The 16,968-nt window shown below is 36.5% G+C and overlaps 1 protein-coding gene across 1 annotated transcript in view; it reads left to right on the forward strand.

Annotated features, from left to right (window-relative positions):
- The window catches only part of CCDC171 (coiled-coil domain containing 171), a 160,700-nt gene that overhangs the window by 129,552 nt on the left and 14,180 nt on the right, over positions 1 to 16,968 (forward strand). Inside the window, exon 25 of the mRNA XM_009328066.1 lies at positions 8,628 to 8,780. Coding sequence (XP_009326341.1) covers positions 8,628 to 8,780 — 153 coding nt within the window. The remainder of the gene's footprint in view (positions 1 to 8,627; positions 8,781 to 16,968) is intronic.

A 16,968-nucleotide genomic window follows, 5' to 3' on the forward strand; every position in this document is an offset into this window, starting at 1 on the left:
TTTAGAGTTTCCTTACAAAACTACAAAATGTTGCTTTATGTGGGATGAAATATTTATGTTGAATTAAACTGCAGTGCTGCCATGAGCACTTCATAAGAAAAGCAAAGGAAATGAAGTAACTATATCACAAAACTTTGTGCAGTTTTCTAGCCCCTGGGCTCCATTAGACTTGAGCATTCACCTAAAATCTGATACGAAGATTAGGACTCAGTAATGATTGTTTATGTATGAGCCACATAATCGTAGTTGTCATATCGACTAAACCTCCCAAAAGGGACCTTTGTCTCTTCTAATAAATGGCAACTACAGCATAGATTGTCTTCATCTTTTTGCATGGAAAATACAAAGTGGACACATTTCCCTTCTAAGCATATGTAAAATATTTTATCTAATTCAGTTTGAAAATGTTTTAATCCAAAATTGAAAAGATGCTTCTTGTGGCCAGAAAGAAATAATCTATATCCTTTCATACCTCTAGTCAAAGTATTTAAGAAATGTCTATACAGAACCAAGGTTTGGGGGGTGATCATTTTCTTCTGTTGGAGTCAGCGACAGACTTTTTCTACACTGATTAAAACTAAATTGGTGTTTTTTCATGAGTTTCTAAAAAGATTCATAAATGTCTCAGTAGCATCTGTTTGTCTGTAAAGCATATTTCTTTACTAAAAGTAATTGAAATTGGTCTCAGTTAATAGAGCGCTCTTCAAAACCAATGAAAAAACTGTATTTTAATTTTCAGTAAACTCATTGTTCCTACTACGTTGGCAAATAGTCGAGTTAGTTACTTATGTTGGATAGTTTGTGGACAGCATTTCAGAAGAACAGAAGAGTTTTCAGATCTCACATTTACCCTGCATGTGAAGTTGCTTCAGATTTTCCTACTTAGTAACTTGATAGATTAATGTCCGCTTCTCTTCCCTCCTTAAATTGTTCTCATACACATACACCTATAATTAATCCATTAGATTTCAGACAGTTAAGACTTAGTGTTTAGGTAACATTTATTTATAAAAATTTATTTGCTTGTATAGGATATCCTATCCATATGTAGGAGTCCCTTAAAAATAAGAAAGAATATGCTTTTTAAAATTGATTTTACTTCTATGAATTTGGTTGTGAAAACAGAATTCTATACTTAAGCTTTTGTACATGGTTCCAAGATGTCACTCCAATGGACCAAGAGCAACATCATCCAGATACAGGCAACTTGTAAATCTTTGATGGGAAGTTTTACTCTCTTGTTTCTCCTCAAGACTGAATGTGTGATGGGACACTGCCATTTTTTTAATAAAACTGCATCCTGACTTTTCTGTTGTGACTGCTGCTGTTTAGTTCCTCTTGTCAGTGGTAACATATTGTGCTTACTCTAAGCAGATTTTCATGCTCACAGTTGAGGCATTTTAACGTGGACTTTATATTATTTTCAGAGACTACCTGTCCCTCTTTCTTTCATCTCTGTCTAGAATATACACTGCAAGAGAAAGTTGAAGGGTACCAGCCTGAAACTTCTTTCAGTTTCCATTTCTTTCTTGCCAAAACCATTTACTTGAAAATTCTTTTCCTCCGTGACAGACTGAAGTGTTCTTTTTGTATCAAGACTCTGTAAGAAGATGGGAAGGGGTGCGATGTATTGGTAGCATTTTCCCCATAGCTGTAGCTTAAACTACAAGTTCTTCAGGGCAGCCATTGTTTTTCCTTTACATTTTGCATGCAGCTATGCTTGACTTTGTGCAACAGACAGTGAGAATGGTCTTTGCATGTAAACATTGGCCTATAAAAATCTGCATTTTCTTAATTTTGTTAAGTGGTGTCGGGGTTTAACCTCAGTGGCAACAGAGCACCACACAGCCGCTCGCTCACTCGCCCTGCCCTGGTGGGTTGGGGGAGAGAATGGGAAGAGTAAAAGTGAGAAAACTCGTGGGTCGAGATAAGAACAGTTTAATAATTGGAATAAAATAAAGTCAAATAGTAATAATAATAATAATGATAAAAGAATATACAAAGCAAGTGATGCACAATGCAATTGCTCACCACCCACCGACCGATGCCCAGCCAGTCCCCGAGCAGTGGCCCCCCCCGGCCAGCTTCCCCCAGTTTATGTACTGAGCATGACGTCCCATGGTATGGAATGTCCCTTTGGCCAGTTTGGGTCAGCTGTCCTGGCTGTGCCCCCTCCCAGCTTCTTGTGCACCTCCAGCCTTCTCAGTCAGTAGAGCATGGGAAGCTGAAAAGTCCTTGACTAGTGTAAGCACGACTTAGCAAAAACTAAAACATCGGTGTGTTACCAACATTATTCTCATCCTAAATCCAAAACACAGGACTGCACCAGCTACTAAGAAGAAAATTAACTCTATCCCAGCTGAAACCAGGACAAGTGGTAATTTGCTTGCATGGTCCAGAGATATTTCTAAGTAGTCAAGGCTGCAGGTAGCTCCTTTGCTATAAAATTCTCAGGATACTTTCTACCTGATCATACCAACAAACACATTGATCTTAATTTATCAGTTTCTGGATGATCAGTGTTATTTTTGAAACTCTTACACTTTGTAATAATTTTCATGGCAATTGTTATTATGCCCATCCACTGTGGTTTCCAGTAGAAGCACTTTCCTTTCAGTCTCTGTCAATTTCAATGCTCCCTTTTCAATTTTCATGTAGGAAGTCATGTCATTACCTCTTGCAGAGAATCTAGCCTTTTATTTAGAACTTCATTCCCTTGGGCTATCCTCTGAGACCTACAGGGTAAAGTAATTGTTATTGAAGCAAAGGGGATAGAGTTAGGCCCTGTGTGTGGCACTGAGTCAGCTTTCGTTGGGGAAAAAAAAAAAGTTGTAACAGAACTGACCTGCTTTTTGGCACATTTAAATTGTGCATGCCACGCTTGAATGGAACCCAACAAAAAGTTCAGTGTCAAAATGAGATACAAGGAGAATAGATCATTAAAGAAGTGCCAAACAGCTGCAAAAGTGCAATTTTGCTGAATGCTGTTTCCCTTGAGGGTTTTTTCTGAAGCCTGAGAAGCTGCTGTATTTACATCCTCCACTGATGTTGCCACTAGACATTTTGGACTATGGGTCAAGGCAGCCAGAATGAATTTTCAAATGCTAAAATGTATGGGTGAAATGAATTTTAATCCTTTCTTCCCCAAATATAGCTCTCTTAAATCTATAAGAAGTATCCTGAAATCTTACTTCTGAAAACAAAAAGTAATTGACATATGTTTTGTTTTCTGGACTTGTTTTAACTAATCTTATTTATGTCAGTTTGAAGCAAGGCAGTAATGACAGGCATTCTGTAGGTTATCCATTAAGCATGCAGAACTCCACTCCGTGGAGTTTTGTTTTCACACTGCTTGCTTTTGCCTGAACTGCACTTCAGCCAAATTCTGTACCATAAATGAAATTCTCAGTCTTTTCAGATTCACATCTAAGCACTTTGTTATACTAGAGTTAATCTTTCATTCTTCTGAAGTCCATTCATTATTCCTTCTCTTGTTCTTTTTCATCTTTTTGTGTATGTTGCCCTTAGGTAAATTTACTACCTGCTAACATTCTTTTTAGTTGAAGAATTTCCTGAAGGGAGAACCTAACAGTCAAATGTTAATTTTGACTTTTTTAATACTTTTTTTTTTTTTTAAGCACATTGTGTAAAGTAGATGGTCTTGTTATTCTGGCTGCTGCATCTGATGTTACAAACTCAGTGCTTATATTGTCAGGCTGTTAGGCTGTTTGATACCTTTTAATAAGCATCATTTAACATAAGGTCTCCTTCCTTTAGCTTTGTTCCTTCTGAACAGGAATGCAGTTCTAAGGTAACAGGCCCAGTAAGGTCCTGAGTCAATGGTATAAACATGGATATAAAAATAAAGAAACTGATTCTTAATCACTTGATATTTTATTTGTAACTTCAGAATAGTCTAAAACTTTAAATGGAAACTTCCATTTGCAATTATTTATAATTCATAATCTGAATAAAAATTGTTTTGTACTATGTGTGTTCTCATTAGCCAAGCACTGAGGACAAAGGAGACAACATGTACAGTGTTTTAATTTGGAATTAAAAATGCTGTTTTTATAATGTATAATAAATACATTAAAACTTTGATGAGAGGTCTTCTGCTAATTTGCATATGCTGATCTGTATATTTCTTGTTATAAGTTTCCAGTATAACTGAATTAAGAACAGCTGAAGTTCCAGTAACCTTTGAATTTCATAAATTAATTAAAAAAAAAGGTTTATTTTCTTTTCATGTTTCTGATTCCTTGAAGGTTGTTGTGTAATTTGTCAGCATTAGCTATTTTTCACTTTAAATAAAGTACTCCTGAAGATTGGAGTCTTCCAGTCCTGTAAATTTATAGCTAGTAATACATGCAAAAGCTGTTTTAAAGCATCTATAGCACTGTGCACCTTAAAATTACTGGTTCTAGAAATGGTGTACAGAACAAGGAAATTTTTGGTTACTCAAAAGTACATGGAGGGAATATCAGAAAAAAATTGTTTTTACGTGTCCTCTGGAAGACTGTCTCTAATATTAAGTGTTCTCAGTCCTTTTAAAGATTAATCTGGAGAAAGAAAGCACAGCTTAAATGTTGCTGTTTTGCTCTGCAGTTCACCGGTTTGTAGTTTATAAACAGCATCAGATTAGTTTGTCTCATTTTTACTCTCAACTCAGGTTTCTAGCTTCACCAACCTGTAGCTTAAGCCAGAAATTTTTCTGCATACCCTCGTATTACAGATCAGTCATCTTTGAACAGGTCATAAGGACCTTCTTCCTTATGGCTGCTTTGAAATAAACCTCATCTGTTAATTTCGCTTAAAATATGTTTAATTTTTGTTAAATTTTAGATATGTTTTCTTTTATCTATTTATGTGCTTATCTATGTATATTCAGGGTATTGGAGCATTGGTAGATGGCTATGCACATACATGGTTTTGCAATGTTCCTGTCTTCTGGCCTTGTTTTTACAAGCTGGGGAGGCAGGCAAAACGGCCGGATGTGCAGTGCTCAGAATCTTCAGAGTCCCATTTTCTAAATAAATAAGGATCTGAAATTTAAAATACTTTGTTGCTTTATCATATGAATAGCACTTACCTGAAGTTTTCAAAATTTTCTGATTTACTTTAAATTCAAAGATAAAGTGCTCATGGGGATTTTCTAGATGGGGACACTGTTTTAGGTGTGTAAATACCCATTAAAAAAGATCCTTAGAAGTACTTAGGCTTAAAATAACTTGTCCATTGAAAGTTATATTTGAAAATGGGACTTTGGCACTCTTGCAAATTTTGTGCCTAGTCCAGCACCTTCAGCATATAAAAGCATCCTTTCTCCATGCCAACCTTACGAATATATTTTTATCCTGTGACTTGCAGCCAATTAGCGGGGAAAGTCATGCATCTGTTTCATGAAGCTGCCTGAGTCTTGACTTAGTGTTGGAGCATGGGTCTTCTCTCACATTGAAGACACTTTTGACATTGAAAACATTCCTACCATTATATTTGCTTCTGCCATATCAGTAGCACATGATGTAGAACTTCAAATAATAGTGAAATCCTTTATAAAATAAGGCATTGTGTGGAGTAAAAGGAAAGGGAAGAGGTCACTGAAAAAAGCCATTCAGCTGTCTGATTAATTCCTCTTTTTCTTTGGTTAGTGCAGAGTAATTCATTACAATTTCTGCTCTTAAAATTGACAGTCCTATGTAAATTTCAACCATTATTAACTTGCATCTTGTTCCATTCTTGGGAAGACTTCGTAATTACTGAATTACAGACTGGTTGAGGTTGGAAGGGACCTCTGGAGGTCATCTGGTCCAAGCCCCCTGCTCAAGCAGGGACACCTAGAGCCAGTAACATTTAAAATTAGTATTCTTCAGCCCCACTATTGCTGTGGCCTCCTTGGTTAAGTCTTCTCCCCACTAAGTTTCCTATAATACTCATCTGAAGAAATTTTAACTTTTAAAGTGGTCTGAGTTGCAATAATATTGGCTTCTATAATGTTCGGGGATCACTACATGTGGCCTTTCTGAACAGAAGTAATTTTCTGGTGTATATTTTTAAAACATTTTTATTTGTAACAGAAGACAAATTTTTATTGTTTCACGTTCTGTTCCCAGTTTGCATGTCACACTATTACCAACACATTAAACACCAGAAGTACTCACTTAAATGCAGATCCTGCAGATGTGTATGAATGCCAAATTTTATGCGATAAAAATTAATCGGGAGGGTTGCTGAAGTATCTTATTGCTATGTATACTTAAAAACTATGTATACATCTTATTGCTATGTGTACTTAAAAACAAAGGAAAACACTCCTCCTTAGCAGGAGAGGAAAAAAATTCTGCAGAACTAGATGTGCCTTGTCTGAAATTCTGTCAACAGACTTTGTTGACCATGGTACAGTTTCCAGAGCTGCAGATATATTTGTATCTGTAACGTGCAAATAGGGATCTAAATAAAAGTGCTGAATTCCTTTAGAGGTGTGCTTAATTATTATATGACAGATCTTATAACATGCAAGTGACCAGGTTCTATGCCCATTCCCTGTGTATCAAGCTTTTTAATAAGTGGAACTTTTGTATTGTGGAAAACAGATCCGTGACTGACATGAGTTACGTAAAATCATATGTAAATGAATGCCTTCCAATGGCATGTCTAAAAACCCAAAGTATTTGCCTTCCTTCAGATGGCATTTAGAATAAATGTTCTGTACACTCATTATCAAGGATTCCACGTCACCCACTGGAAGACCCAAAAATACTGTTTTCCCTAACCTGGTTCTGAGTGAGAGAAATCTAAACTGACCCTGACTCGTTGCTAGGGAGTTGGAATATACTGGAAGGAGTGTGTACCTATGGGTGCATAAATGCTACCTTCCATATCGGTAATGAATCGTTATTAGCTGAGAAATTGCTTCCTTCTGGACTAAAAAAAAAATCTAGATGTCTTAGAAAAAATATTTGCTATGTCTGAAAATAAAAGCTCGTGAATGAATACATTTTTCCTACATTGAAAATTTTTGAACTCATTAAACAAAAGAAAAAATGAAATAGCTGAGTTGAGCAGCAAGGAATTGATAACTGCTATTTCAGATAACTGCATGGACTTAGAGTGGCTCTGGAGGAGTAGGATGAAGCTGTATAGGTTAGTGGCTTCGCTAGCTTTGTGGTACCAGAGGTAAAAGGATAGAAGGTAAGGAATCGTCTCTATGCATTCTAGTTCAGTGATACCTTTAAATATCATGTGGGAAGTAATCAAAGGAACACATAAGATTTTTTTTTCTGTGAGATTTGAGACACAGCTTGTTATGACACATTGGTATAATCCTTTCTTATGTGTCACAGGCCCAGTCCATAGATGTATTTCAACATACATAATTTTTAGCATGTGGGCAGTTGCCATATGAAGACTCTCAGGCAGTTTTATATGGGGTGTGAGATATATCCACATTCTTGCTCGGTGTTGTTTGTGAAGAGCTGCAGCATTTTAGTCATGTTGAATGTGGATGAAAAATTTTAAAAGCAGGATCAGAGCTGACAGCGTCAGACTTACAGAGCTATGTGAATACACTTTGAGGACTGGCACCATAGTATGTAAAACATTTTGGATATTCTTACTGATGAGAAAAGATATGGTGGTGTTAAGTTGCCACTGCTGTTTTCTACATTTGACAATGAAATAACTTGATTTATTTCGGCTATGTTAACTTTTATTCCAGAAAGCAGTAGTGTGTTTGAGAACAAAAAAAGGAAAACAGTAAAAATCTTCGTGAATGCCTGTTTGTGGTACTAACTTTATTTTCGCCTGTACCACAGACTTACATTCAAAAGGCCAATTCATATTATCTGTAATATGTTCTTACAGCAGAAACTTGCTACAGGTTATTTCAGAAGGGAAAACTATAACTTATAAAATGTGATTAACCAGTTGTAAAGAAGACCAATAATCTCAACAGTGTTACACTATTTAGGGTAGATATAAAGTTACCAGTACTGCCAAATCATTTGTACTCTCTTGTGCTGCTAACTTTATTATCAGTCTGATCAATATTACATGGTTGGGACATTCTTCCACTATATACATGAAAACAATTATATTTTCCCAGCTATATTGTAATCAGATTATTTACTTTCAGAGGTCTGTACGTTTACTGTATTTCTTTTGTTTCTGCCAAATTAATTTTTTTTTTTTCACGTGGAGTGGGAGGATTAGTAACTCGACTCATTTTGAAAGTATGAACATTTACCTGAAACCATGTAGCGATTCTTTGTAAACAGAAATTGAACTTGCACTGTCTTGTATTTAAATACAGCGAAAAATGGTATCAGCTGCTCAATGCAGTACTGCATGTTTGAAAACAGCTCATCAAAACACCTTCTAATTAGGGTGCACAGTCATTTGCTTTTCTTTAATGCTATTAATATTTAAGATCTTAGAAGGAATACAAAATCCCATGTTAGACCTTTTTAATGTTTAAGTCCTGAGACTGAAATTTTGCTTGGCTTCCAACCTTTGTTTGATTTCTCTGATTAATAAAAGTTAGGTCTTCTGTAATGAATTTGGATGTAGGCTATTTGGCATTTAAGTATAGCCTGCCTGGCACTGATGATTTATTTTACTTTTTAAAGGCCATGATTAAAAGTTTTATGGATGTCTACCAACTTGCAAGTTCCAGAATTGACATGTTAGTGAGAGAAACAGCATCTCATCAGCTTCACGCTGCAGCCCTAAAGTCCAAGCTCCAAACAGCTTGTCTTCATGAAAGTGAGAGCTTACAATTGGTAAGTCTGATTTTCAAGTAATTTTTGTCATTTGGATGTGGTTTCCTAGCCAGCATCTCCCTTCATGCTGCATAGTTTCTGTAGGGAAAGAAATAATAATATTTCATTATAAACATAATAGAGCAATAAAACTAGTGTCAACAGAAACCTTCTGAGACTTTTTCAGAAGAGAAAGCGGGTGGTAAAAGTTAGCACAAGGATTAATTTTACTACTGTGTCTTCTACAAGGACCTGTTCATTGCTGCTGTTGCTGGAAAAGTATACATTGTGATTTCTTTGTTTTTGGCAGTACAGTAAACGGTTGAATTTTGGACCTGAAGAATTTAACCATCTAAAGATATAGCACCATGTTAAAACAGAATGTTATTAACTGTGCATGTAAACAAAGTGTGTCTGGACACATTTATGTGTTTATGTATGTAAACAAATGTTTATTAGGAGATGTGGGGTTTTTTTAGACAATTGTGGTTATGAATACTACTTCTCACTAAAGTTAGGAAGTTAAAATCCAGTTTCAGAAATCATTTCTTCTCTAAAATGTTGTTGTGCACAAAGACACTTGGACTTGTTTAAGGCTAATAAGGTGATTCTTCAGATCTGAAATCTCTCTCTAGGGGGATTACTGAATGCAGATGTATTTGTGTCACACAGGCAGGAGGCCAGACACATAAACTGTCATAAATATGTAGCCAAGTATGTCTAGAATGAGACTGTGTAAGCTGTGCAACTTGTATACACTTGATGTATTTCTTCTCCATCTTTCTTTACTTTTCTGTATTGGATAAAGGACAAAGCTTTGGAGTTTGGGGGTTTTTTTTTGTTCTCCTCTCCTTCCTCCTTTCTCTTCTTTTATTCTTCTGAAGCAAAGGACCATAAAGAAGATGAGGATTGTTTGTCTTTCTTGCTGAAACGGAAGATCTGTAAGAAGAGAGCTGTCACTAATGCAAATGACATAAACACATTGGCAAATGTATATTCAGAGGCTGTGGCTCTGACTTTGGCTGTTTCCAACAGAATTACATTAATTTCTTATCCTGCTTCTAAATTGCATCAGCACAATGGGAAATTAGCGCAAATAGAAAATATATTAATCAGTGCTGAATTTCAGTTTTAAGATCTTGAGATGATAGTTGTTGAACGAAAACTTTGTTTTATTTGTGACTGCACAACCTTTCTAAGAAACTAAACGAAATTGCTTCACTGATATTGCTTCTTTTCTCCTCCAACCAGGCTTTCTTTATGTTTTCTACTAGGTTTACATGTGTCCTGCTGAGCCTGTGCCCAGTGTAATTGTGTTGCTCCTTTGACTGTTATGATTGTTTTGTTGTTTAAATCAAGATGACCACTTGTGTACTAAGGGTTGGGAAGTCTGCCAAACTTGCTGCAGTGAGGTTTGCTTTCATTTGGATTGAGAGAGCTTTTAGCAAAGATTATGCTAGTCCTGTATGCAGTGACTTGATATGTTACAATGAAAACAAGCAACTTGCCCCCCCAGCTCTCTGATGCCTGTGGTTGAATGCAGTGCTTTCTAAGTAATTTGTGTCTGCCTACAGCATCAATGTAAAGATGATACTTTTTGCATTGTAGTATGATCTGTTGGCCCCTCTGTACAACCCTCTGGGGAGAAGAATAGTTCTTCCTTTAGATGAAGCTTAATTTAAACCTAAGCATAAGCATTAATAGGAAGTGGTTTAAAATTTTAATGTAAAGGCAAAAAATTCAGCATGATAGCTTCTGAAGTTTCCATGAAAAAAGTATAAGTGATTATGGTATATTTTGTAGCATTTGGGTTTTCTGTAAAGCTTGTCCCTAATATTTGCAAAAGTTGCATCAAGCATGACTTTTAGTAATTTCAGGCATCACAGCTTTCCAGAGTGACTTACATTTTAAAGTTTCAGCTGATACTGTTCTGTTCTGATTTTGAGGAAGAAGTTTTGCACTAAATTTCTTTCTGTATTAAAAAAGTAGAACAGATTTTTTTGCCTGATTATTTTAAATGAAAGGGAGTAATGACTTTTCTTGAGCATCTATTTGGTTTCAGAATTGTACACACAGTTTGTTGGTTTCAATTGACTGTGTTTAATCACATAGCCAGTTCTAGTATCATTGCAGACAAAACTTTTCACGTGGGAGACAAACACAGCACCTGGACTGTATTAATTGCAGGTCTTCATATGACGTATGCTTGTGTTCCTAGAGCAGTAACCTATTGCTCAGTGCTGAAACACATTTTTGAAAAGTCTTTCAGGTGTATACCATGTGGGGACTCTTACCTTCTAAGATTGGGTTTTATCTCACTATGTTGTGGCTGTCTCTTGATGTCTTGTATGCTAGTTGTGTAAGGTTCTTACACCTCCAATTGTCCATTGCATCCAAGTTTGGGCCACGCATCAGTATTGATCTTTTCCATGTTCAGAAGGTACTGCTTTCCTAATTGACCTTTTTGTACTGAAATTTGCGAACTATGTCACCTTTCTTTCTATTCACATCACTTTTTTCCTCTTCTGTTGCTTTGGATTTTGCTGATAATTGTGAAAACAAAACTGATGCCATAAGGCAACATCAGTGATTCTGACTCCTCATCTTTTATCTAAGACTCTGAATTGACGTCTCCATCCTCCAGTCTGCTTCTAGTCCAACCACTATCCTTCTAGTCAATAATGTTTACATTCTGAGATTGCTATGTGTGCTCATGCTAATGCCAACAGAGAGGAACAGGAAGGGATATGATTATGATGGACAGAGGTGAGATGAATGCTGGAAACACCACTTACAGAGAAGAGAATTATTATGTGGGGTGAAGGGGAGTCAACAGCAGAATGTCTGTGTACTCTTCATCAGTGTCCACCTATCTGCCTGTCGTACTCGTCTCTGATGATTCTTCATCTGTGCAGAGAAAGGCCCCGTGCATTTTCCATTCTTGCAACTCTTTAAAATTCAGTATGGCTGAAATACAGCTTATTGGTTTTCTACCTAAACCTTCTTATTTTTCCTATTGTTCCCTATTCCGGTATCTCTTTTCTGTTGTTTTTTTTTAATTTCTCCTGTTTTTTTTTCCTTTATCAAATGCTTCTGAAATTTCCCTTACATTTCTAAAATGTCTTTTTCTTTTATTTCTGTTATCAAACCATTAACATTTTGTAATAGTCTTTCTTTGCAACCATAACCGTTTCACTTCTGTGCATTTCCTTTTTTTTTTAAATTTACTTTCTCTGAACTGCAAGTACTACAGTCACAATTCTGTCCTCCATAACCTGCTGCATCACCACATTAAGGGTCATATCTATAACTGGTAGAGCTAACAATAATAAGAGTTCAGCTAAGAAGATGTCATTGATATAGCCATAGGTAGTCTTGACTATAAGGGTGTAGGTTGCCAGAAGAGGAACAGAGAAGCCAGCAACCTCTAGCATGAAATAAGACGGACAATTATTTCACTGAGTACTGAACTCAGTACTGGACTGGCACTGCCATTTTCTCCATGAAATTTAAGAAATGGTATTGTTTCCTTTTACATGTCTCTGCCTTTATGCCACCTTATGATTTTCCTTAGGAAAGCTTAATGTGCTTAGAAGGTGGGTTTAGTGGAAGTACTTCACTGGTAGTAACTAACTGTACACATGATCTGTATGTAAGCAGAGAAGATATCAGCCAAAATGTTCTTGTATTTCCTTTTTCCTGCGTACTTCTTGTTCAGCAACATCTAGTAATATAAACATCACGAACCGGACTGTGCTTCAAGGTTTCCTATTAAATGAACACTTGCCAGTTACTTTAACAGTACTGGATTCTGCTGCTTTGATCCATTTTACTTCTTCAAATACATTAGTTCATTACTATACTTGTGCTTTCATTCAGAGTTGCAGTAATAAGTAGGCTTTGAACTGAAAGCTTTTAAGTGCTGTACTGTGCAGTAGTATAGTCATAAGCAATTACTTTGTGGGTGCTGTGGGGCAACATGTGGCATCATATTAGTCACATGGCAAGCACATGAATCCATGGTGTCTATACTGCCAAAGAGTTCGTTGCTGCAAGCAGTGTTGTGGGGAGTGGATGCAGTGACACTGTATTTTCCAGTGTGACCTGACACATATAGGGAGCTGACAGAATTCAATTCATTACAAAATATCTCCAGAAAGTGTTTTTGTAGCTTTCAGCCCTGAGATTTTGTGCCTGATGTCAGTATTGCTGTCAGAATTTTAAGAATTTAAAATATTCTGGTATCAGTTTTGGCAAACAAAAGAAGCCACTATTATGCTACAAGTGGTCAGGTGTTTCTCTGATCCTGAATGTGCAGCTGATCTGGTGATATTCCTTCCTTTTTCTGCTTTCACTTCAGAATCAAAGAAGAGTAGAAAATTAAGTGGAAAATACAGTAATTTATAAAGACGATGAAGAGGGAAAAGCTTTGTGTGCACTGGAGAAATTTAAATTTGGGGAGCCAAAAGGATAACTTTATCTGAAAGGGGGAGAAGGTGAGTTTCAGATGGGTGAGAGGGGTGAAGTGAAGGTCTGTAAGAAGAGCAGAGTTCTCTAAGTAACCACAAAAACAACTGTTGTCTTTGGATGCTTCTCCTAACTGGGGTTGAAAATGAAATCACTTGTTGCTTTACGTGGCTTTGCATCATCCTTACTTTTTTTTTTCCCCACAATTGTAGCTGTGTCTGTCCTTTGTCAGAAAATGTCTAGTGATACCACTTAAAGTATTGAAAATAAAGGAATTGTAGGTTTTGGTAAGCTGAGAAAAGCAAGTAGAATGATCTTACATGTGAAAAATCCATATTTATTGTTGAGATGCTAGTAATTGACATATGCTCTCATATTTTTGTGTTGAAGAACTGCATTAACCAAAATGTAAACTTTTCTTCCTACTCAGAGCAGTCATCTCTCAGTTCTCATGATCTACTTGAACCCCATTCATGGCAGGGAGAGAGAAAAGAAATATTTAAAACTGAAACTTAGCAGTTAACTACACCACTGACAGTTTCTTCCTACTTAGCCAGGCTGGTCAGGGCAGTGGTTTTACATGTCTTTCCCCCATACCCTTTGTTCCCCTGTCACCAGTTCAATCTGTGTTTCAAGGCTGAACGTGCATCTAACAGGGATGCAATGTCTTACATTTAGAATTATGAGGACAGAACTGGAGAAAAAGAAAAAAACCTATTTGCCTTTTCACTTGCTGCATAGGAGAAAGGCACTCACTTCATCGGTGTCGTGTTAAATGTCAGAGAGCTTCTTTCATGGACCAGAGCCGTATCTCTTGTGTTAGGACATGCAATGACTGACATAGCTGGGGGAATTCTTCCCAGATGTTGCAAGAAGCAGATAGGTCCTGGATGAAAACTCTGCTTGGCTTTTCCACTACTTCATGCTAGCCTGATGCACAATTGAACTGAAAAGATTTTTTGAAAGATTTGGAATTGAACTGGCTTTGTGGAAGATTTGGAGATACTAGTTCTTAATTTGCCTTGCAAAAAATACTCAGACTTGTTATTTTTATTGTAACCCTCTGTCTTGCAGTGTTTTCTTAGAAATAGTCTAGGACAGAATTCAGTAAGATATGGACTTCAATTAATTGTAACTTTTGCTCAGTGCTGTCAATTACCAGTGCGTGGTTTATTTACTGTGAAACATATGAATGTTCTTAAAGTGATAGTAAGTAAAGAAAAATCTGACAGGCCCACAAGGAGAATTTCCCAACTATTGAGATGATAATAGACATGAAAGAGTGGAAATATCAGTATAGGCAAAAATAGAAAACTGTATTCATAGTATTTACTAAGCTTGAAGTCTCTATCAGGCTGAATCCACAAAGCAGTAATATCTTCCAGAAACTATTTTTTTACTGAAATATTTACACTTCTTACCTGATTTTAAGCAATTGGGCATCACTTGCCAACCTCGCTGCATAGCTGAGGAATGCAGGTATCCTAGTGCAAATGCTCACCTTGTTATGTGGTATTGCTTACACAAGTAATAGTTGTAACCAAACAGTATAAATCATGTAGTTTAAACTATTTGCTTATTATGTAGTACCAATAAAAAAAAAAAAAAGAAACTGATACTATAAATCACATTAGGTAACTTAGGGCAAGGTGTTAAAAAACAGTTACAGTAATCCAACAACACATTTGCTATTTTGTAAAGAATACTTCCTTTTCTATGCAAAAATTTTTTGATACTTAATATTCTAGGTATGTGAACTTTTAACTTGTCAGACTATTGTAACATATTTGAAAATTATAGTAATTTGATTAAAATGTTGCCTATAAGGCAAAAGGTTCAGTTAATAGAATCCATATGTAATTAAAATGCAGAACTAAATGTAATCAGACCCCAGTGACTGGTGCCTTCATATTGATAGTTTTACAATGGCCTCTGGGGTTGAAAGTTTATGTTAAAGTTACTAATGTAGCTGTGCTCTAGAAAAAGAGCAAGACAGTTTAGCCGTGTCAGGTATGACAACATACTGAAGTGATAGTCATACAGCAAAAATAGTTGATAGTCTGAATTTTAGGGGTATCTTCCACTGGCAGGTGGTAGAAGCACAAGACTGCTGGAGTATACTAGTTAGAGAATTGCATTCAGCAGCAGCACTGCTACGTAAACATCCCAAATGAAGGATCTTGCTGTGAGCCAGTAATGGTGTATTTTTTTAATAATATAGTTACTTAATTTGTGTGAATTCATGTTTGAATCATCTGAAAGTTATAGACACAACACTGTGTACCAAGCCACAAAAGAAGTTTAAAAAAATTTCCTGAACTTAAAAAAAAAATAAAAATTATTTTCTCTGGACAGTTTTAAGAGTCGACATCCTGTGTTAGAGTTCTCTAATCATCACCAGCACAATTTACAATCAGAACACACAGAGAGCCAGTTCAGACCAGCTCATCTGTTGACTTTGGCAGAAGCCCTTAATCTCACTGTGTGCAGCTGCCACTTGAGAGCTGGGGACTCGGCAGAGAGCCGAAGGAGGGTGGGATGTAGGGTTGGTCAAGGCATGAACACATAGGCCTGCTTCATTTCAACAGCCGTACACTGCTTTTTTTATAGTCTTTTCATTTTACAGCCTTTTTTTTTTTTTTTAAACCTGAAATTAAATGAGGACCTCTCATGAGCCACTGCGCTCCAGGCATAAGAAATTGTAATGTCTGGCTTCCAGAAACTGTCCCGTCAAAATGTGCTTCTGATTAGGTGGCTTAATTACAGCTGTGAAAACAATGTTGATTTAGGCCTCAAGATTCCAGTGCATGTCAGCCGTTATTAGCAAGCCTTGGACTGAAGCCACCATTTTAAAACTCTGTACCACTAAAGTCACACACTGCCTGACAACTTTTTATTTAGGCAGAAATGTTGCCAGAAGCAACACGTTTTATGCAAAATGTTTTTCATTGCGCAAATTTCAAATGTGACACTGTTGATGGACATAAAATGGCTAGTTACGGGTGGACTTCACCAGGTCCAAAACCTAACTTTTGCAAAATACCCCAAAAAATCAACACCACCCCTCCCCCATTTAAAAGAGTTTTTATAAAGTTTGATTGACATAATGCTTAATTTTAATTCCTTTAATTCAGTTTTATTCCAAATCCAGCATGTTGGTTTAACCACCCAATTTTATTGCATCTAAATTTTCCTGACAGTTTCATTTGCTGTTGGGAAATAAAATTGCCATTTTTGCGACATGGGAAATAATGGCTAGTTTCAAAACCAATATGTTTGAAACTTCCTTTGCCTGAAGCAGGTTAAGGCACACACTCAATTTACTTTAGGGGAAAAAAGCTCATTAAATAGTTTTTAATATTTTAATATAATTTAAGTAACTGCTTTCACAGTGGGAAGGCTTATTAGGCCCATGTATTTACACCTGCAGAGAGGTAAATGTTTGGGTAATTAGGTGGTTTCCAATACTTCAGCTTTTCAGCGTAGTTGCAGAGTTAATGCTGTAAACACTATAGATGAACACAGTGTGTTCGCTGCATTTAAACATTACATTTCCACTTGTAGTATTTTGCTTTCGAGAGCCTAAGAAAGAGGTTTAAGTGAGGTTGGTGGTTTGTTTTTTTTTTGGGGGGGGGGGTTGCTTTGTTTTGTCTGTTCTTAAAATTTCCTTAATGACATGAATTGGCTAAGGAATGTGAGTGAATGTGTGTGGGTGTTAGCTCTCGGCAGAGGACGGTGCTTT

This window comes from Pygoscelis adeliae, unplaced genomic scaffold (genome assembly GCF_000699105.1).
Source record: "Pygoscelis adeliae isolate BGI_AS28 unplaced genomic scaffold, ASM69910v1 Scaffold45, whole genome shotgun sequence".
Taxonomy (NCBI): Eukaryota; Metazoa; Chordata; class Aves; order Sphenisciformes; family Spheniscidae; genus Pygoscelis; species Pygoscelis adeliae.